The following is a 22,119-nucleotide window of genomic DNA, read 5'->3' as shown; positions in this document are numbered from 1 at the left end:
CAATTCCTCTGCAGGGTTTCTGTTGTAGGAATACTACAGGAGCGCAAGAGCCAAAGATACCATTCCAGGCTCTGAACGAAGGGCTGGTGACGAAACTCATTTAGTAGCAATAGACTAAAAGTTTATCAAAATAGTTACTGTGCTCCAGCTGTGTGCGGCAGCACAGTGGTGTTGTCAGGGAGGGGGTACATCTCTTTTCGTTTTCAGGACTCTCTGTGAACCTGCTCCACCCTGCTTGTGACCTCCTCGCTACCTACTCCGCCTGATGACTGCACTCCTCCAGGCTTCCACTCCTGCCTCAGGATGTGGGTCAGGGCTGCTTCCACTCCCCCTCATCTTTCCATCTTCCCAAAGCATCTTCCACAATACCCTTTGCTCTTTGTTTTATCCAGCAACAACGCTGTGAAAAGGCTTCTTCAAGACTTCAAGAAAAACACTTTAAAAACACAATATTGCAGAAGTTCTCTCTTTGATTTCTCTGGGCTTCAGTAGTTTGAGGAAAGCAAGTTGCTCAAAGATCAGAAGAAGCCAAGAAGCTTTGAAAGGCAAAGTACCTGACAGGAGGTGCTAACATACTAGAAGATATTAACAGCTGAAGAAATCAAAGAACTGCCTTCAAATTCCTACATGTCCCAAGGTAACCCAAGGTGATGCAGAATTTGTTTACCTGCTGATGAACCCTTCCCCATACTGCCTATTCAGTGTAGTAGGTACATAAATCACAACACCTAGCAGTGTGGGGGGAAAATGCCTAAAAACATACAAACTGAACGAAAACACATTATGGCTGCTGGTTTTTATTTGTAGAGAGCCTGGAATATTCTCCAATGCATGACCTGCCCCATACATCTGTGGGCGGCAGCTGCTAGTGTTGATATTTTCCTTCAGCACTCTGGAAATCTTTGTTTTTGTCACAGAAGACAGTATTTTATGCAATAGATCCCAACATTTTGTTTTCCATCCTGCCCCAGCCAAGTTTCAACTCTCTGTAGCTTGGATTTCCCCACAAGAGGGAGTTTGGTATTTCAAGCCCACAACATTTCATGGAGCTGGTTATCACGGGCATGAGGTGAGAGGGCAAAACATGGGTAGCAGCACTTAGGACAGGAGAGGCAGAAGCAGAGCTGTAGAGGAAGGCATCAGAGAAAGCCCCACAGCAGCCACAGCCTGGAGAGGAATCACAAGAGCCACTGAATTCAGCTGCAAAGCACCTGTCCTACATACCTGGATACCCACGGCAAAGGAGACACTTGGAGATCACCTGAACAACAGGCCAGACCTGACTGCGGTGTGTGGGCTGACTGACCTCATGGACAGCAGAGGACAGAGGGCTTTTACAAATTAATTCCTCTTTGAACTGCAGCATATTGCAGGGGTAGAAATTGTTCTCGGGGTTTTTTAACACGCCGGTGACAGCCCACATACCACAAGCCTTGGTAAAACTGTTCCAATGGTCATTCACCCTCACTGCTAAATTGTGCTGTATTTCAAGCCTGGATTTGTTTAGCCTCAAATGCATTATATCATAATCTGCTCAACTGAGTAGCCTATTATTGAACATCTGTTCCCCATGTAGGCAATTTACTGAAAACTCCCCTCCCCCAAGCATCTCTTTGATAAGTAAAGCAGAGTTCCTCAAATCACTCACTCATGATCCCAGCATTTTAATCTTCCCTGTGGCCGTCCTCTGAGTATTCATCAATTCATCACCATCCGCCCCAAACAGAGGGCATCACCACAGGACACAGCACTCCAGAAGCTGCTGCTGCCACGCCAAAGACACACGCAGTCCATACTCCATCTTCCAATTCCCATGCTCGTACATTACCCTTTTGGCCACATTTCACAGGAGGGGGATGTTCAGCTGATTAATCCATCAAGAGCTCAAAACTTCTTTCCAAGCTGTTGCTTCCCACACTGGGTTCCTCACACTGCTAGCATGGCTCTATGCTGGCAATCCGATAAATGGATTTTGTTTTGCCTGCTCCCAATCCACCAAGCGATCCAGATGGCTGCCAGTAACTGCCTCCATTATTCAATACTCTCCAAGTCATCCAAAAAAACCTATCATATGTTTTCTTCACGACAATTGACAGAAGTATTAAACAGCACAGGGTCAGAACATGACACTGTAGGATCCAGACACACCTGTTGCTAACAATTTTCAATTTATTGCTGTATTTAATTAGTTCAACTAAACAGCTTTTAAACCATTGCACATGCTCTGTGATTTAATCACGCTCCCACATCAGCACCCACACTCACACCTTTGCCATCAGACCCCTAATGTCATAAGACACTGACACTGGAGGAGCTCAACAGGACCTTTGTTAAATAATGACAAATCACATGAAAGAAAAGATTTAAAACAAATTAAAAATCAGTTCAATTCCTGTATTACCCTACTATTTCCCTAGGATCAACATCACGCTGACAGGCATAGTTACCTGAACTACATAACTGGGGCTAAAGAGTAGAAAAAATATAGTTTAAAAAAAATAGCAGGTTAATAGCAACAAGTGTTTCCACCGAGGAATGTTTTCACATGAGTACTAGCAGGTGAAGGAAGGTCCTTCACTCACAGAGGTGAAAGCTTTGCTGCCAAATGCAAGGGCTCCTCCTGCACAGTGTGCTCAGGACTCTGGTAAAGGGCACAGAAGACAGTTATTAGATCACAGATAAAAAACACAGTCCCTGCAGGGGCAAGATCTCATCTCCCCAAGAGAGGATACATCAGATATTAACTCACATACTATAGCTGATGTTAACCAAAAAACATTAGTTGCACAAGATTCAGGAATGCAACTTTTTTTTTCTATCAAAAGCAAGAGAAATTTATGTTTGTGATGACGTTGCTAAACCATTAGAGAGGGGAGCATTCTATTTTTCATGTGTTTCTCAGATGGGGCCATACAGTAAATCCAGTCTTCCCTCCTCTCCCATATCTTGTTACTATGATTAACATCATCTAAGGAACATTACACTGAACCTGGCAAGATCAGCTACATTTTAAAGATTTCTACAGCAACCGACATTCTTCATTTATTGAGTTGATTCTCTGGTCTTTAGTAGATTGCTGGTTCATATTTACTGGTGTCAGATAGGGAAATAACAGCATTCTTCAGAACTGAATTTCACCACACAAGAATTGGAAGACTCATCACTAAAAATGAGTATTATCCTAAATTTGCCCTACAAGAAGGGAAAGGCAGAAGCTGTTGTTCCTCCTCCAAAGCTCCCCCAGAGAAACAAAGGCAAATATAAAATTTACTGCAGTGTACCACAGGAAGACAAAATGTCTGAGATTTTGCCATCTTGTTAAGGCTGGTATTTCTTGAGCAGCTGTGTGCCCATCAAACATGCAGGAAAGCCATTCTAGGATATTTCCTTTACCTATCATGAACCTTTTAAATGTCAAGGTTGCAGCCACAAGCACAACACCACCATCCAACAGCAACAATTGTTTTTAAAGCTCTGATGCTAAACACCAGCCTGCTTGCCAGCGACACTCCTCCATGGAAGCTGCCCAAGTTGGTTAAGTACCACAGGCTGGGCAAATAAATGCCAAGTGTCAGACAGATGATAAATCAGAAAGGGCTGTGGAAATCTTAGGCTGTTGCAGACAAGGCTTGTTGTTACCCAGGAATTGTCTGTTTCTACTCAGGGGGCATGCTGACCCTGACAGATGGGCAAGATTTGTTTAGCCTCCATCACATCATAAACTCACGAAGGTTTTAGTGAGAGGAGCCTCAGGAGGATACCCAGGGAAGCTGGCAGTGGTGTTCTTCCCAAGGAAGCTGTAAGCAGATACAGACTGAGACAGCATAACCCTGCAAAATCTGAACCTGCATCAGAGCAATCAGCCTTGACCAGAATCCTGCTCCACCCAAGCTTTCAACATCAACAAAGCCACCTCACTTCCAGGTACTTTATCTCCCAAGATCCTCTGAAATCAAGTGTGGCCGGGATATGGTGTTCCCAAAGACCATGCTGCACCCCACATTTGGAGGACAGTCCTTGTCTGCAGATGTCTGATTTCCAGGCTTTCCAGTAGACTCAGGAATTTGCTATCAAACAGACACGTTCCCTCAAAAAACAGGCTGGGAAGTGCACGTACTCAAAAAGCAACTGAAACCTTGCTATGCTGAATAAAACACCCAGCTTGGTCTAAACTACCTACTGACAAAGCAAAGCTTTACAGATACTTAAGATGAAGTTCCACTTAGCAGCCATGCAAATCTCAACTCCAGTATGTGACAGACAGATGCCACAGAAAGAGTCAGTACTTCTGTCCTCAAGGGAAAGGGAGTTTTAAGCTCTTTTATGACAGAAACATCAGTCAGTCTGAAAAAAGATTTTGATTACTAGCTCTGGAGTGAAGTGAGAAAACCCTTAAGAGTCTTTGATGAAAACCAGAAAACAACCCAAGGGACTTGATAACTTTCTGTTAAGGAAGTTTAACCAAATTTTAGCACCCAAAGAACCTAGAGAATTGGAGATTTAAGGGAAAATACCAGCAGGAAATTAGTATTAGATGAAAAACTGTAAGCACCACATAATTTAAAGTGGCATTTTGGGATTATTTTCTGGTTTATCGGGGTTTGTTTGAGAAGAAACTTCAGAACAGGAGGTTTTACCTTGCAGAGGTTATAACTGCACACAAAGGAGCAACAATCTGTGGAATTCCTCTGTATGAAGCTTTGTCTTCCCAAATCCAAGAGTGCTGATACCATAGAGTGAATCCAACCTGCAGTCTCATGAGTGGGTTACATATTTCACACAAGGGACAAAGGAGATCTGTTCACACACAGCTCTCTCAACTGCAAAGCCTCCAATACTTAGGAAAAGCAGTTACTATGTGGAACTACAGACAGCAACACATCACCAGCAGTATCTCCAGGGCTCAGTGACATTTGCTTGGGGCTCCATAAATCACTCTGCTTTCCCCCAAAGCCACAGGAACTGCCCTACCACTGGAAGGACATTAACAGGGACCAGTCCCTCACTGCTTACAGCCTGTCCCAGGGCACTCAAAGGGTTTTCACAGACCTCCACATTTGCCTTCAATTTTAGTACTGTCAGCTCAGGGTCACTGCAAAACCAACCACGGCTAAGCCTGAGCTGAAGAGCTGTTTGAGAAGAGGACAATGAAATAAAATTATATAAAAAGAGATGCTTGGCTTTGAGATTAGCTCAAAGAGCCTTTTGGAAAGCCTACAGCAGTCTGAACAGAGCTAATTTGTGAGGAAATGTCACTCCTGAAAAGATGATATGCCTCACTGCTATGACAGAAGCAATTCTTGCCATCACAGTTTCACAAGCCTTGATTTAAACTGATCAAACCAGACACCTGCCTATGCAAAATAATATGACTTATATCAGCATCAAGAGACAAAGACAAGCTTTGAAGTGAGAAAATATTAATCTGATACTGTGATGTGTGACTTCTTATACATAAGCACTTGCATACTGCAAAATCTTCATTTCACTTAAACAAAAATACTAAAATATACTCAGACTGAACAGCAGAAAAGATGTTTCTCTGAATTAAGTGACATATTTATTTCTTCTCTGTTTCTTTCCTCCACAAGAAACTGTTTTTACGTCCCTGTAAACGTTCTGGAGGATAACCAGTCCCAGCTACACAGGAGGGTGGCTGGGGAGGCATGCAGGGAAAGAAGAGGAAGGGTGTCACTGTTGAGCAATTAATTTTCCAGTAATCTTTCCCACAGTGTGAGTTTTCCACCTGGGAAGTCAAACACCAGGGTCAACATTTTCTGCTTTAGGTCTTTACACTAAACAAACAACTCCTTTATAAAAGCCTTGTGCAACCCCACTTCCAACTAGAGCAGGAGGCCACTGTGGGTGTTTGCTTTTGAAAGCCAGGGTATTTTTATTTTAGACTGAAATCTATGTAGGCACCTACCATTTTCATGGATATGAATTATATGCTTTCTAGACTCTACATCTCTGTCAGCTGCTCTTCCTATGCTTCAAAAGCTGAAGGTACCAAAGTCTGTTATAAGAGGCTAAGCACAATAAATAGTGTTACAATGAACCACGTAAAAAAAACCCTCCCAAAAATCAAGCTCATCAAAAAATTTTAGCATAATCTGCATTAAATCTCTATCTGTGATCAGTCTTGCAAGAACTCATGGAAGTTTACCAACTTTAGCACATTATCTATCGCCACAACCTCAAAAATACTACAAATCCAGAAAAAAGCATATTACTTGCCCTTCTTGAGTCACAGGGCTTAGTTTTTAAGACTGATTTAGTTAAACAGTTACTTGATTTCCAATTCAAGAGCTGTGACAGGCCTCAGGCTGATCTTACCCAGCTGAGAAATCAATCTCTTTTCTGCTTGTTAGAGAGAATTTAACACAGTGACATTTATGGGTTCCTCCAGTAGTAGCTCGTAAGATCAGGCTATCAAAGTATTTCATTATAACTAACATTCAGAGAAAGTTTTAACCCATTACACTGAGAAACCAAAATTAAACAGCCTGGCTTTGGCTGCTTGTGGATGCCCTGTTTCGGGGGTTTTTTAAATAAAAAAAATTATTTATCTCCATAAGGAGGCTTTTTGCCTTTAACATCCCATTTAAGAGACACATTCACTTTAGTACTGCAAGATCTCTTTGTTACTAACAGCAAAATTTCGTGGAGTCAACACTATCAGGGATTGGCTAATATACAGGCATCTTAGCCCCTGAGTATTGGATGGACTCAGACCAAAGGCAAACCAGCACTCCACATTCAAAGAAGCAATGCAGAGAAAAGCATGACTCTGGCCTGAGTCAGCTCAGATCCAGTGGTCTTATTAATTTGGACTCTACACCACAGAAATTGGGCTCTCCTAGCCCTGAGCTGATCCTGGAAGCAGCACAGCCACACTCACAGAGCTTCAGCCAAGGGATTATGTCCTGCCAGCCCCAAGCTGGCTCCACATGAAGCCATTTGCACATGCCACATGGCTTACATGTAAACCAGGACAAAGCCACCCACAGGTAACCAAGGGCTGACTAACTTGGACAGAGTAGAACTGGCTCATGTTAACGCACTCATGACTAACACAGCGCGTTCATTACCACAGTAATTGGAGCAAATGCCCCAAACAGTTCATTAGTGTGAACTCACCTTGGACTTGACCTGGAGACAACTGACTGTTTTTTCTGGCATTTATTGCCAGCACATCCTCACCAAACTGTTCAGTCAACAAGTGTCCAGCTACTGTATCAGTGTTGGCAGGACATCTGCCTCGTTTCTTTTGTTTCTTCCTCCAAGTGTCCTCCTCATCAGAACCAGAAGATTTCTGCACAGCCCCATGGTGTCTCAGGCTGTTTGACACTCTCCCACCCAGAGCATCACTCATATTTAACAAGTCAGACCCAGCTCCACGCTGATGCAAGTAATAGTCCTCCTCCAGCTCCAAGTCTCCTTCAACAGCATTTTTTTTATAAGGACATCTGTTCAGAGCAGTTTGGGGTTTATCATTCTCAAATCCAGGCAGGGGCTGTTCCAGGTGAGATGTTCTGACCGGTGAATAGCTGTGCATGTTCAACCCATTCCTGGCTGGATTATCCTTCACCAGTCCTCTCCTCAGAGGCGGGTCCAGATCCCAGCTGGGGTCACTGGAGGTGCCTTCTTCCAGCTGCATCTTCTGTGCAATGTGATTCAAGTAGAACTGGAACCGGCCACTGTGGTGCTTTTGCACGAGCCTGGCGTACGCATTCTTCTGGGGGGCAGCGGGCTTGCTCAGTCCCTCCTTGGCACCTTGGGCAGAAGCAGTACCTCTCACGTGCCCCAACTGATCCATAGTGCAGTAAAAAGCTCAAACTTCAAAGAGTTACAAATAGATACAGGTGAAAAGAGGGTTACTTTCTTGAAACAAAGCATCAAATAACTGATTATGTTAAAAGAAACAAAAATGTAAAATGTACAGGAATTCTGGGTTGGTCAGTCACTCCAGCAGGGAGAAGGGGTTTCACAAGGTACTCAACACCTGCCCAGCACTGAATACTTGTGACCTAGGAGTGACCACAGTCCATAAGCCCCACCTGCCCACGCAGCACAAAAAACAGGGATTTTGCACTGAGGCTGACACCCCAAATACAAGGGATTCCTTTAACCTTGCCTTTGTAAAAAACAGGAAAATTAAAGCAGTGACTGACAGACTGTACCAGAAGCATCAGTTTAGTGATTACCAGAAGCAAAGTCTTGTCATTTCCAACTCAAAAACAACTGCATCCTTCCTGAAATGCTTTACTATTACTGTCAAAACATACACTGCCTGTCACCTCACTTCCACAGCGACCTTTGAATTGCTTCAAACAGCAAGACTACCCATTTGAGCTTGTCTTTCTAGCCACAAAGTCCCTCCCAGAAATAAAATAATAACTTTCTTACAGGAGCTCACAGTTCCTAGTGACTGAGACACACTGGCTGCAGCTCCAACCAGCACCACTTTCTGTAGGTGGTATCACACCTCCACCTTCACCTTCACTGCACGAGTGTGGAGCTTGAGCAGGTCAAGCATCTTCCAATCATTTTTCTAGGTTTTAAGCTTTTGGAACAAAACAATCTAGTAAATTGTCCTCAGTTACTACCAAGGTAAATTATAGGTATAGACAGGACATAGTAATGATTTTTGCTGTATGTAACATGAAAGAGGAATATAAGAATTTCTTGATAATGGAGCTCAGTGCAATTGGCTTCTGAGGGTTTTCACAAAAATACCTCTTTTTCACTTCAAGACATGTTTAGAACTAAACAGCTGAATTTCACCCCAGCTGGTACATAGAGAATTTCAGGGTTCACTGTCATCTCTTCTATGCCAGAATGGTGGAGCACTGGAATGACCCTAAGTTTAAATAAAGGATACTGTCCATTAAACCTCTCTCCTCACTTCTCTAAGCACTGGGGTGTTGGCAGGACAGAATACAGAGCTCAGCAAAAGAGGAATTTATATTCCCTTCCCTACTCCCACCATGCTTGGAATTTTTCTTTGCCCTTACTCAGCACTCTTCTCCCTTTCTCTGCAGAGGATAAGCACCCAGGCAGTCTCCTCCACTCAGACAATGCCTGGGAAAAGGGCATTATCCCTCAGGGACCAAGGCCTCCAGAGCCAGCTCCTCCTCAGTGTGGCTGCTCCGACCCTTTCGGAGAAACAATTCGTGTTGCAGTGAAATTGACTTAACTAACTGAGCAGGGATGTGAACAGGCTTCACAACACCAATCAAAAACTAAAAATCCCTGAACAAATAGGAAAAATTCTTTGTGTGGTTTGTGATTCTTTGTGTTCCTAAGATTTTCCATTGGTGCTGGCCAATAGCTGAACTCTTCTAATAGACTGACCTGCTACTGAGCTCTTACAAAACCCTCACACGGGTAGGTCCGCACGAGGCTTCTTCTAACGTCACCTTCTCCTGCTGCCAATTCAACAGGAGCAGATAACATTTATAAAAGCCAGCGAGGCTACTCTCCAAACAATGGTTTGGTTCCGGGAGACAGGAGTTTTGTCACCGTTATTTACCAGTAGAGAATAAACATTCACAGCTTGCCTTGCACTACAGTTCTGGCAGCAGTTAGCAATTGCAGTACGGGGAAAGAACAGCGATTGGAGAGCCCCCACAGATCACAATTCCATTATTAGCCTTCTGTGGGCAACTGAAATATTCCCAAGAGAGCAGAGGGAAAGTAGAGGTGGGTACGGGTGAGGGTACTGGGGACGGCGATGAGGGCAAGTGGAATACCAGGAGGGACGCGCAGAGGGAGGACGCCCGTTTAACTGGGCCCAGCATGAAAACAGCCCTTGCCTTGTCACCCGGCCGGTTCTGAGGGGCAGCGCTGCCCCACCACCCGCCCCCGGGGGTGCCCAGTGCTCCAGCCCCGGCAGCGCTCCCGGAGCGGGGCACAGCACTCCCCGCATCCCCCGCACCTGGGGCAGCCCCTCAGACCGACCCCTCGGCAGCGCGGCCCGGGCGGACATTGCCCTCCCGCCGGGCCCGGCGCGGACGGACCGGGTAGCGAAACGCGGGGCCCGGTCGCGGCGGCGCTGCCACGGGGCTGAACGCCGCCGGGTCGGGCCGGGAGCTGCTGTCACCCCCCTGCCCGGGACCCGAGACCCCGTGCCCGCCCCCAGCCCCGCTCCCACACCCCGGCCCCGCTCACCGGCGCCACGGCCGCTCCGCTCCGTTTGAATGTCCCAGCGCCCCGTCCGCTTCCGGGGCAGCGGCGCCTACGGGCCGCGGCGGGGCCCAGAAGGGCTCAGCGCGAAGCGCTCGCTCGCTCGCTCTCGTCTACTCACGGCGAGCGGGGGGTCCCATGAGGGGAGAGGTGGTGTCCCAGCCCCGCTCCCTGCAAAAGAGGGAGCTCCCCGGGATCTGCACAGTCTGCCGGGAGAAGGGGAGCCTCCAGACCACTTGTCCAGTCACCGTGAGTGAGGGTGGGAGCCCACCTTCTCCTGCGGAGGCTGAGATGGGGCATGGGGCGCTGAGGGGAGGTGGGAGGCAGCAGGTGCTGCCACCCAACCCAGACCGTCCCAGCCCGCAAGGTTTGCGGCCAGCGTGGTCCCTGGGGTTGGCAGCCACCCCCTCCCAGCCAGGGCAGCGGATCTGCCGTCTGGGGTCCCCCTCTGGGATGGGTTGCTCCAACCCACTGCCGGCGCTACTGCTTCACCAGGAGTTTGTAGCCAGATGAATGAGAAAAGCACACGTTAGCTGATTTAGTACTGTATAGAGCTGAGACTTATAATGACCCCGTGAGAACTCTCAGAGCTTTGCAAGCACCTCGAAAAGCCGGACAGGGAAGCCTCCTTGAAGACCTGCATGGCCTCACCTTCACTGCAGAGAGGAGCAGGTTCCCAGGTTCTGTTCCCTGAGCTCCTGGTGTTCCCCTGGCACTGGAGGTTGTGCACCAGGAGACCTGGTGATCCTCCAGCCCACCCACATGACAGCACAAGAAGTGACCAACTCATGGTGCTGCACAGCAGTGGCCTGATCTCCCCCAGGAAAAGTCAGAGCCTGTGTGTCAGATGGTGACATTAAAGCAGGAGACCAGAGTCAGGAGCTGTGACTTTTACTCCCTGCTCTTTCTGTGACTGCAGACCTCCCACAGAGCTTTATGGGAGAATCAGGCTGACTTGGAGGTACGTGGTTTGGTCACCCCAGTGTTACCTGCAAACTCAGGCTGATTTTGCCAAAGAACTTCAAACAGAAGAAAATCTGGAGAGCAATAAACTGGCCTCATGGAACCCCTAGTCAACCCTATTTGAGCTCTCTGCCAGACAGTGTGCTCCCCTGCTTCCTCCTACTTCCCTGGCTGCTGCCAAAGCAAGAAGGTTGATGTCTGCTCTGTGAAGGCAGAGTGGTGGCATATCCCTGGCTGTTCAGGGATGACCTGAGCCACTCCTCCAGGCTGCCCTTGCTGCATGGAGAAGTGAGGAGTTCACCCACCTGGAAGAGCATGGATGGGGCAAGGGGAACCCGGGAGCCTAGAGCCCCACTGTCCCCCTCCTGTGCCAGACAGGTGGGAGCAGCAGCTCCCCTCCATGTCGCTGAGTCACGCTGTGTCTCTGCTCTTCTTCACCCCAGTGGGGATGAAGCAGAGCCAGGAGCTTGGCCAGGCTCCCCCCTGCACCAGGTGGTGCCACCAGCTGCAGCAGCTTCAGCATGCCCTGTTCCTTGCACAGATGGGGGAGGAAGCGGGGAGGATCCGGTGTTTGTCAGCGCCCAGCCAGCGCTGGGCTCTGCGGTTTCGCAGTGATATCATGTGTGGTGGGCAGGACACGGCTCCTCGGCTGGACGCCTCCGTCACCCTCTCCTCCTGCCTCCAGCTGGGCCCCTGCTGCTCAAGGGGCCATGAGGCCCAGCAGATTGGCAGAGCATTTCTCAGCCCTCGTCTCCTGGAGGAGCAGCCAGGGGTCTGGAAATCTGGTCTGGTCCATGGGGTAGAGCCTCCGTTTGTGCCCACTTTTGCTCTACCCCATCACTGTTCCTGACAAATGAGAGATACAGCAAATATGTGTCACCCTACCAGTGTCCCATGGGAACACAGCAGATCCTGAGTGGCTGGGACCAGTTGTGTACCAATCCTTCACAACCTTTGGAAAAGGCCATGTGCAAATATGGCAGCAAGTTGGTGCCTCATGAAGGATGTCACCAAACACAATCCCTCCCAGGGAAGGGCTGGACTGCTTCAGTTTCACCTTTGGCTCCATCTTCCATCCACACCGTCCTTGTGGCTGCTGAGCAGAAAGGAGCAGTTGCCTCGCTGCTGCTTCCATGACCCTCCATGGCAACTCATGGGATTCCTGAAATGAAAAGGTCCCTGGGCAGATTTTTCCCCTGCATTCTCATTTCCTGGGGTCCTGTAGCAGCAAGCCCAGCCCGGTGCCCTGGCTTGCTTTCCCACAGTGCAGGATTATCTCACCATCTTCCCCCTGGCAGTAACTGGTAGCTGTTTCCCCAACTGTTGGAGGCTGGAACGTGTTGTGGCACCTCGGCCGAGGTGAGAGCAGCACATGGCTCCTTGGCCGGGAGCGCCTCGCTTACGAAGGCTTTGGCTCCTCTGCCTGCAGTTTCAGTGAGGAGTGAGGGCCCGCCCGGCGCTCGTTTACAATCGTTTACATCAGTGTTAATCAGCAGTGACTGGCCAAAGGGCTGGAGCCACCCTGAGATGACTCAACAAGGGGAACCCTGGATGGGAGCAGGGCAGTTCCTCTGACACCTCCATCCGCTTCCCACAACCCACTTGGTATGAACTAACACTGCACATGGAAGTGCCACCCCTGCCAACCTGATTGTTAATAGTATTTCAGGTTGCAGGCCGTGGCAGGGGGATGGAGGGCAGTGGGGCGCTCAGCCTCTGTCTCCCTGCTGTTGTCCAGAGGATAGACCCACACAGAACAAGGATATACTCAACGGCAAAGTCAGGCCATGGGTTTGCTCTGGAGCCTCTGAGCACCCTTGGAAATGTCTCGATTGCAGCAGCAGCACCCAGCATTAGGCCAGAGTCTCGCTCCCTTTGACATCTCTCAGGCACTGGGAGCTGTCTGCACTTGACCTGAGGACTCAAGCCATGCTTGGGGGGATAGAGGGAAGCAAGACAGATTTATTACCATAAATGAGCTAAAAATCATCTCTATCTTCAGTAGATACTATCTGCTGTGTCACAACACATGTGATCTTGCCTCACCCATCCTTCAGCTTCTCCAGTCTTCTCCTGAGCCCTCCATACCTCTGGTTGGGAAACATGCCACCCAAGATCAGGACTTATGGGTTCCCATCTCCTTCAGTGCCTGGAGAAATGCCTGCAGCATGCCCCAGACAAGAGGGAAAATCTGGTTTGTCTGTGTTTGTCCAGTAAAGGAAGAGAGAATCAGACTTCAGCAAAGAGGGACAGGCAGACAAGAAATAGGTAAAAGAGGCAGTGAAGGAGAGAGGTGGGATGCCAGGTAGGATGTTGAAGCAGCAGGGTTAGCAGCATCCCTTTAGCTGGGATTGCCTGGATTTGTCTCCTGGATACCTTTAAGTCTCTTCCACAGTAATCCTGCCAGGTTATAATGTCCAAATGTCTTCTATCACACAGGCCTCAGTTTCCCTGCATCCTCCTACTCTGACACGACTGAGTGTCCCAAAGGTGCTCAAAGTGGCTTTGGATGACACCAAAGCTCCATGGGTCCTATCAGGAAACTTGGGCAAGGAGCTGCCCTGCACCTACTGAGCTTGTGGGCAGCAGGGCTGAGGGACAGGGCACATGGGGTAAGGGATGTGCAGTGAGTTCAAGCCCCACCTAATGTTCTCAGGAAGGTGGAAAAGGCACTTTCCAAGCAGGCAGGGACTAAGGAACTGTACTGCTCTGCAGTCACAGGATTAGGGACTCACCTTACAAGCCCCCATCGCTGTCCCTGCATCTCCCATTCCACACACTCAGGATGCGGTCAGAACAGCCCCTGTGGGGGCCACATTGGAGCTGGGTGACCAGTGGGACCAGCACGCCAAGGGCAAGCAGGGGCCAGTGCTTCAGCAGAGATGACGGGCCAAGGGGTCGGTGGGCACATCCCCGGCAACTCGGTGAGGGCAGGCAGGGGCTGCTGCCAGCCCTGCTGCCGTCTGGCAGGCTGAGCAGTGAATGAGAACGGAACTTATCAGTATTACCTCATGTGAAAGCTCGGTGCCTTTGTATCTCAAGCAAACACCGGCCATTATACCCCAGCAGGCTGGCATTGTTATTCTGTCTGGTTGCTAAAGGTTAGGGCTGTGGAGCCCTGCACGTCCACAGAGGCTGCCTGTGGGGTGGCAGCGGGACCACCGTGACACTCCGCAGCCAGCAGGGCTCCCCAACCACAGGAGCAGCGGCCCCAGCTGTTCCCAGGCATGGCCAAGGCCCGGCTGGACTGTTTTCTGCTCCACAAGGCTGCCCTACCATTTGTGGTGCTGAAATCTCCTTCTTCCCATGCCAGCACTTCACTGTGGCCAGTGTAACCCCATGATGCTTAACCTGGCACCTACACAAACTCTCCTATGGGAGATAGCCAGACTCCCTCCCAAAAAGAGAAAAAAAAGAGGCAGAAAGCCCAAATCTGGCTTCATCAGGATCACAACCCTGTCAGGAGGTCAAGATCAGCACTTATTTGGCTCTCTGCATCCCAGCACTCCCTTGGGGTTTCCCACATCCCAGATGCTCCAGGGAAAGGCCCAAGAAGTCCAGAGGGTTTTTACCTTGAAAGACTGATGCCAAAAGGGACTTCCCACCACTTGGTGCTGGATTCCCAGGAAGCCATTTCAGAGGAGCTGGAGGGTGTTTGGGGCTGGCAGGGGGGCTGCAAGAGAGCTGCTGACGGCTTTGGTGAGGATGGCAGGGTTCAGACAGCCAACCCAGGTGGAAGAGGCTCCTGCCAAGCCAGAACATGCACTTCCGCCAGAGCCGTGGGGCTAGTGAGGACCTGCTCGCCAGGCCTGGATGTGCACGTAGCACATCAGGGCACAGACATTCCCCTGGGGCTGTGGCAGGGTGATGTGGTGTGGTGGTGGCATCTGGCTCCAAGCTGTGTTGGAAACCTCCTAGGTACCGGCTGGGCGTCTGTCCCCACTGGCCTGTTGGATCCTTTCTTGGGATCTGCATGAGGTATGGCTCTCTGCAGGGACAAATGTGGTGTCAGTTATTCATCCTTTGGCCTTTCCATGTCATCAGCTCTTTGGGCAGTACCTATTCCAAAAGGAATGCTCAGCACCAAAAACAAGAAGCCCGGGCTGATGTTGGGACCCCCAGGCTGTGGGTGAAACACTGCCAGACTCCCATTTCTGGGGGGAAGTAATCTGAGAAAGGAAGGAAAAAGAAGACTGTGGTATTTAGCCTGGAAAATCCCAACAACCTGCCCTTGCATTAGCTGCAGAGCTGAGGCTGCTGGGAACTGGAGGCAATGCAATTCCTATCCTCTGAGGACTGACACGGAGGCTCATGGCATGGACTCACCCATGCATTAGAATTGCTTAATTTTCTTGACATTCAACAAAACCCTGAGACATCGTGTTCCTGCTCCCACCAGAGCAGTGAGACATCCCAGCCCCAGAGCACAGCCATCCCAGTGCAGCCCTGGGGAAAATACCCAGAAAGTCAGGAGGAGACTGGAGCATCCCAGGAAGACCAGAGTAAATGGCAAACAGCCAAAGGCAAACCCTCCCCCATTGTGTTTCTCTCCTCTGGGGGAGAAACACACTGTGCCTGCCAGGATGTCAGCACTTCACTAGCAAAGACCTATGAGTCTCTACCTGGGGCTTGCCCCTGTCTTTCCTCTGGGAGGTCTGGGAGGGGACAGAGGTACCCTCTCAGTCTCCGTGCCCTTGCTGCATCTGCAGCCCCATCCCTGCCTGCCCCATCAGGGCAGTTCTGCAGGGCCTCTTCCCATCCCAGTCCCAGTCTGGAAAGAGGGAATTTTGGCCACATACATGTTGTGAGCCAGAGCCCTCGTCCAGACCCAGGGAAGACAAGGGAATGTATAAAATCATGCAGTGTTCCCTGTAATGCCTTATTCAGCAGCAGCTTCCAAACACCAGGGATGTTCAACAAGGCCAAAATCTCCATCTGTGTTTCAGACAGGCACCAGTGTTACCACAGCACCCCAGGAGCATCACACCCCAATCCATGGAGCCACCCCACCCCCATGACAGCCTAGTGGCTGCCCAAGCCCAGGGGCTATTGGTGGCCAGAAAGTGCTCCTGCCTTAGGGGCTATAGGGTTATTCTCCAGAAAAGCTTTCTTCAAAGCATCCTCAGGAGGCACATCACTTGCTGCATCCTGCCACAGCGGTGGGACCAGATGGTCCCCTGCCACTGCAGGCTCCAGAGGCTGCTCATCCATCCCTATAACCCAAATTTAAATCCTTCCCCAAATGGCTTCTCACTGAGCCTGCTATCACCAGACCCCTAGAGAGGTAGTATAAAACCTGTAAAAAAACAAAAACAGAAACAAAAAAAAACTGTGAAAAGCTCCTGCTGTGGCACATCAAGCCCTTGGTGACATTCTCTTGGTGAACATAGCACACATCATGTTCCTGGGGACTGGTAGTTGGCTGCACTGGTGGAGAAGTAGCTCCTCTGTCCTTGTAGCTGCTCCATCCTTGTACCTCCTCCATCCCACCATGTGGGATGTTGCTTAACCAACTGCTCCTTGGGCTGGCCACTGGTTGTAAGAAAACATCAGCCTCTCTGGCATCACCATCACATGCACTCAGCCTTCTGATGTCTCTTTTTGCAAAGGGATGACTGGCCCTCACACAGCATCAGCCAGAAATCCTCACACTAGACTTATCCATCACTCCATCGGGAAATCCTCCCTGGCCCGTGGCAGCAGAAGAGACATAAATCTGGGCAGTGATTTCCTCAAATCAATACAGAAACAAGCTCCCTAAGGACAAGTGAGTGGAAGAAAAAGGAGTTGGATCGCTGGCTGTACACTGCTATGGTAGCAGCTTGCTGCAGACTAGACTCCACATTTCTGTCCCGTAAACTTTCTCGGAATGATCCTTTGGAAGGTGCCTGAAGCCTGGCTCCTAACTTCAGCTGAGATAGCCAGCGCCCCAGGGCTTCCTGGCAGGATCCAGCCTCACCCACAGGCATCTGCTCACCCCTTCCTTATGATGGGGCCAGAACACCCGGTGCTGCTGTCACACCCCCATGACCCATCTCCTCCCACTCTCCAAATCGTGCTGGCACTGGTCACACTTTGATGAATCCCTCCATCCTCAGGCAGGAAACTCTCACGCACTCACCCTCTCCGTTCCCTTCCCCACTCCCTACAGTCCCCTCAAGTCCCTCTTCTAAGGGCTCATCCCCACTTTGCCAAGACTCAGCAGTATCTCCCCATTTTTATCCCCACAGCAGTGCATCCCCATAGTTCCTGGTTCAAAGCTGGTATTCCTCAGGGCAGGCCACCCCTGGAGCCCCTCTCTCCCAGTGACTCTCTTTGGGTCCCTGGGTGCAATGGGGAGGAGTGTCACCCCCTCCAGCACATCCCGAGGGTTTCCATCCCTCCCTATCCAGCTGAGCAGGATCCCCTTTGCTCTCTAGTGCCTGGAGGGAAGCCCACAGTGAGCCCAGCCCTCTGTCCGTGTTCTCAGCTTCCACACATGCCTCGAGTCTGCCAGTTCTCATCCATGGTGAGCATCCTACAGGGCTGTGGGCTAATGAAGGTGCATCCCTTTAAGGGTTAAAAGTTTTCAGGCCCCCATCCCACCAAGCAAAAAGCTTTCATGCTCTTAACCCCTTCCTGCACACCACTTCTCCAAACTTTTGCCACCCCAATGGATCCGATCTGGTTTGAGTTAAGGCTTTGTGTGCGCCCGGCTCTGACTTTCGGCAGAGTAATTTGAATAACAAGACTAATTGGATTTATAAAGCACAGCCCTCCTTCCCCCCCACCCCCCAAACCCGAGGCTCTGCACAGCGTGACAAAGAAAATACACTAATGAAAACCACGCTGGTGAGAGCCGAGGGCAGGGACAAGCCTCCTGCGGGCTGGCGCTGGCTGAGACCTGACCGCGTTGTGGCATTTGTGGCAACACTCTAATACTCCGGGGCGAGGGGCTGGTGGAACAGCTCTGGGACCGACCCCAAGGCAAGCGAGGCGGCCCTTCCTCCCCGCTCTGTGACATTTCCCCCTCCGCCTGCCCCTTCTCTTTCCCCGTTCCGGGTCCCCCGGGAGAAGCCGCGGGGCAGGTTGCCCGCAGCATCAGGGTAGGAGCCAGCAAAACCAGGATGGTGAAGGCAGGACCCTGTGGGGTCTGCTGAGCCGCTGGTGACCTCGGGCACCCCGACATCCCCAAGTTGTGGAGCCCCAGGGCTCAGCTGCCTGCTGCTCCCCTTTCCCCTGCAGAAGCCCTGCTGACGGGGGTAGTGGTGCAGAGCCCCCCCTCCTTTCCCCCCAGAGAGGCTGGATGTCACATCCCAGCTACGCTTTGGGTGGGACGAGGGCTGAACCCCAAGAGAAGGGGCCTCTCTCTGCTCCTTGCCTGCACCCACGGCTCCCTGGCACTCGAGATCGGCTCTAATCCCAACTCCATCACCTCGCTCTGCCTGCACGCAGACAAATGCCCAAGCACAGCTTCACACTCCAAAAAGTCCAAGTTGTCTCCACCTGGCAGGCACAATGGAAAAACCACCGAGACCTTCACCTTCCAGCTCCCGTTCACATGGAGCCGAAAAGCCAATCTCCTTTGAAGTGTCCCGTGCACAATAGCCCGGGCTGCGGAAAAGGAAACATCTCCCTGCTCCCGAGCAGGGGATACCACAGACCCCCAAAGAGACATCGTCCCCCAGCAGGGGCAGGTCCCCGGGGATTTGTGGAGCAGCAGAGTCCAGAAAGACCAAGAAACGGAGCAGGAGGAAAGGGCCAGACTGGAACAGATCCCAGGGATAGAGGGAAGAGCAGAGATTGTTTCCCTGGTCCCAGGGAAGAGATTTGGGGTGCAAATCCAACCTGATGCAATTCAGCCCTGCATACTTCTGCAAAGAGGGGGTTGTCTTTCCTCTGTCCTGATCCCAGTAAGAGCATCCCTCCCGGACAGAGTGCCAGGGATGGTGCTAAGCTCCATCAGCAAAAAGCCAGTGGAGCTTCAGAGCTGCCCAGTGTCAACCACAGCAGCAGCAGAGGCACAAATCCTGCCCTCCCAGATGCTGAAGGGGAAGGGTGAGAGCAGGGAGGAGCCCACACCAGGTATCCAGAGCCCTTGCAATCCACTGGGATTAATCCCAGGATCACATCCTTCTCCTGCACCCTCCAGCTCCAGGAACAGGTCAGAGGAGGCCAGACTGCACAGCCCTGTGGTGGATCAGCCAGTGGGGTCCTGTCCCCAGCAGGGACCCTGTGACAGTAACTGTGCACATAACCAGGGTGCTTGAAAAGCCCCATCTCCTGGCCCAGGGACCCCATGAAGCTCCTCATGAAAGTGGAGAGAGCAGGTCACCCCCTCCAAGCTGAGGGACCCACTTAGGTGCCCTCAAGGAGTGCCACTGCCCCCTCCTATCCCCCTGAGTCCCCAGCGTCCCTGCCAGGGAGGACAGTGGCCCCGCTACTGCCAGGCAGGGACCTGGGAGGTCCGATTTAATCCTGGATGTGGAAAAAAAAAAAGGTGCTTTTAGTGCTCATTCCTGTCTTTTGGGCTTAACCCCCCACCGGGACCACTCCCACCCCCCCTCCTGGCCTGTGTTCTTCTGGGGGGAGTCACTGGGGCAGTGGGGGGAGCAGAGGGGCCGTGGGGCAGCCGGGCAAAGGGAGGGCAGACGGCTTGCGGGGGGGCCAGGGGTGTTTGGGGGAGGGCAGGGGCACGAAGCCAAATGCCCCCCTTTCTGCTTTCCAAGTCTCAGAGCTGGTTGCCTTGGGCTGATGTGTCATTTGTTCCTGCCAAGGAAGAGGGGACACCCCCCTACACCCCCCTTCTTTAAATTCCTACTATTGTGAAGTGGGAGGCACGTTGGACCTGGTGTTTAGATGACATCACCGAGCAGGTTGGGTTATAAAATGAATGAAGCAGAAAGCCCAAGTTCACAAGCTCGGCACTTTGCAGGCGGCAGGAGGGACCTCGCGGCTCCGCTCTGAACTTTGACTCCCGTCGGTCCCGGCCTCTCCCCGGGGCTGCCCTCGGCTCCCCGCTGCCCCCCCGGCTCCCTTCCCGCCCGGCCCCGCAGGATGCAGATCTCATCCTTGCTGGCTGGTGGACTTTTACTCGCGCTGCTCTCCGTCAGGCTGGAGGCGAAGCCGGCGTCTCAGCTCCCACAGAAGGTACGGCGGGGGCTGCCCTCGGCTCTCCCTCCTCTTTCCGTCCCGCTGAGGGCCCTAACGGCACAGGGAGGGGACGTGGGGTGACTGTGGGGTGGCAGAGTCAGTGCAAAGGGGGGTCTTTCTTTCCCCACGGGCTATTTGACTGCAAAGGGACTCCCTGCTTCTCCAGGCTGTCCTAAACACGCGTGGGGACATCAGCCCCAGACTAGAGGCTGGAGGGGGACACTGTGTGCCCTGTACCCCACGGGATCAGCGCCAGGGAGGGTGGCAGTCTGCTCCCCGGCGTCACCCTGGGGACCCCGCTATGCCGGGTACTTGGGAAGGGGAGCAGAGCCGGGGCAGGGCAGGCAGCAGGTGCACGGTGGGCACGGTGAGAGGCAGTCCTGACCAAATGGCCTAGGCAGGAGCATCCGGGGTGTCCCCCGGGGAAGGGGTGCCTCAAATGGGGGTATCCCAGGGACCTGGATGTCCCGAGATGCTGAGGAAGAGGGATGCACCAGAGGCCACCTGCACTGGGTGGTACTGCCCAGAGGGCCGAGCAGAGATAGGGACACAGAGTGAGGGGTGCCCCAGCAGTGGGATAGGAGTGGTGGCTTCCTTGTAAGGAACTGGGGTGCAGGCTGCAGAGAAAGGGGTGATACGGGGTGGGTTGTCAGGGAGGTGAATGAAGGTGAGCATTCCCAGGGCTTGGTAAACAGAAGCTCCGAGTAGGGAGACAGATGGCCTGGGAGATGGGGGGCAGAGATGGAAGAGGGTGTGTCCCCCTAATTGTGGGTCAGAACTGGAAGAGTGGGGGCACCCAGAGAGTATTAACTAGGGGAGGGAGCAGGAAGGAAAGGGACCCCACATCTCCCCATCACTGCTGAGGACACTCTGCAAGGCAGCAGTGCAGGGGGAGCTGGGGGGCAGGACCCCCCCACCATAGTCTGAAGAGCTCTGTGAACTGGTGGGGGAGGCAGTCACCGAAGGGACCTGAAAGGAAAGGACCTGCCAGCTTTCAGGCCCCGTCAGATCAATGGCAGAGGATAGGGTGATGGGACAACGGGATAGTGACAGCAGCACAGCTGGGGGTGCAGCACCACCAGCCCTTTTGAGGGGACATGCAGTGACCGGGGCACTGCCGGGAGAGGGCAGGAAGACACTGCTATAGTGTGGGTCAGGGGGATGCTCTGACACCGGGGAAGGGAGCATAGATTTAGGGAGGAAAGAAGATGCCTTGGGCACAGCCGTGGGGTGATGAGGTGCGCTGCCGGGCACCGACCCCAATCCCGGGTTTCCGTCGGCGGGGGGGGGGGGGGGGGGGGGGCGACGCGCGCCGCCCCCCCGCCGGGGGTGGGGGGGGGGGGGGGGGGGGGGGGGGGGGGTGGTGACACACGGACCCCGCCGCGCGTCCTTAACGGGGGTTCCCAACGCCGGCGGGGTCGCTGGAGGCGACGGCGCTCTGACCCTCTCCCCTCTCCACAGGCGTCCCGCGGGTCGGCGGCGGCGGCAGCAGCGGCGGCGGCGGGTCCGCCCGAGACGGCGGAGCGGGAGAAGGAGCGGGAGAAGGAGCGGGAGAAGGAGCGGAGCGGCGGCGGCGGGTCGGGCCCGCGGGAGGCGCGGGAGGCGCGGGCCGAGGCGCGGCCGCGGGCGGGCTGGGCGCGGCTGCTGCAGGACCCGCCGGGCCGCCGCCACAAGGGCCTCCACAAGAAGGGCCTGGGCAAGGGCTGCTTCGGGCTCAAGCTGGATCGCATCGGCGCCATGAGCGGCCTCGGATGCTGAGGGACCCCTGGCGGTGAGTGCGCGGCCGGGCCGGGATGGGGCCGGGATGGGGCCGGGATGGGGCCGGGATGGGGCCGG

General features: G+C 52.4%; 2 protein-coding genes across 5 annotated transcripts in view; one reads left to right on the top strand and one right to left on the bottom strand.

Annotated features, from left to right (window-relative positions):
• Positions 1–10,293, bottom strand: part of DIS3L2 (DIS3 like 3'-5' exoribonuclease 2) — a 182,863-nt gene extending 172,570 nt beyond the window's left edge. The window contains exons 1-2 of one of the 4 annotated variants that reach the window (XM_027647397.1): positions 10,174–10,293; positions 7,141–7,839 (exon numbers count right to left, since the gene is read on the bottom strand). In XM_027647397.1, the coding sequence (XP_027503198.1) occupies positions 7,141–7,819 (679 nt within the window). In that variant the 5' untranslated portion in view covers positions 7,820–7,839; positions 10,174–10,293. Of the gene's footprint in view, positions 1–7,140; positions 7,840–10,173 lie in introns of those variants that run through there. The other 3 variants (XM_027647400.1, XM_027647401.1, XM_027647398.1) reach the window with 3 other exon arrangements.
• Positions 10,294–12,610: 2,317 nt separating this feature from the next.
• NPPC (natriuretic peptide C) overlaps positions 12,611–22,119 on the top strand; it is an 11,384-nt gene continuing 1,875 nt past the window's right edge. The window contains exons 1-3 of the mRNA XM_027647149.1: positions 12,611–13,419; positions 20,066–20,280; positions 21,745–22,054. Coding sequence (XP_027502950.1) covers positions 20,188–20,280; positions 21,745–22,041 — 390 coding nt within the window. The 5' untranslated portion in view covers positions 12,611–13,419; positions 20,066–20,187 and the 3' untranslated portion in view covers positions 22,042–22,054. The remainder of the gene's footprint in view (positions 13,420–20,065; positions 20,281–21,744; positions 22,055–22,119) is intronic.

The sequence above is a fragment of the Corapipo altera genome, unplaced genomic scaffold, assembly GCF_003945725.1.
Source record: "Corapipo altera isolate COAL_440 unplaced genomic scaffold, ASM394572v1 113, whole genome shotgun sequence".
NCBI lineage: Eukaryota > Metazoa > Chordata > Aves > Passeriformes > Pipridae > Corapipo > Corapipo altera.
Note: the sequence above shows the minus strand (reverse complement) of the source record. Positions and strands in the feature narration are given on the sequence as shown.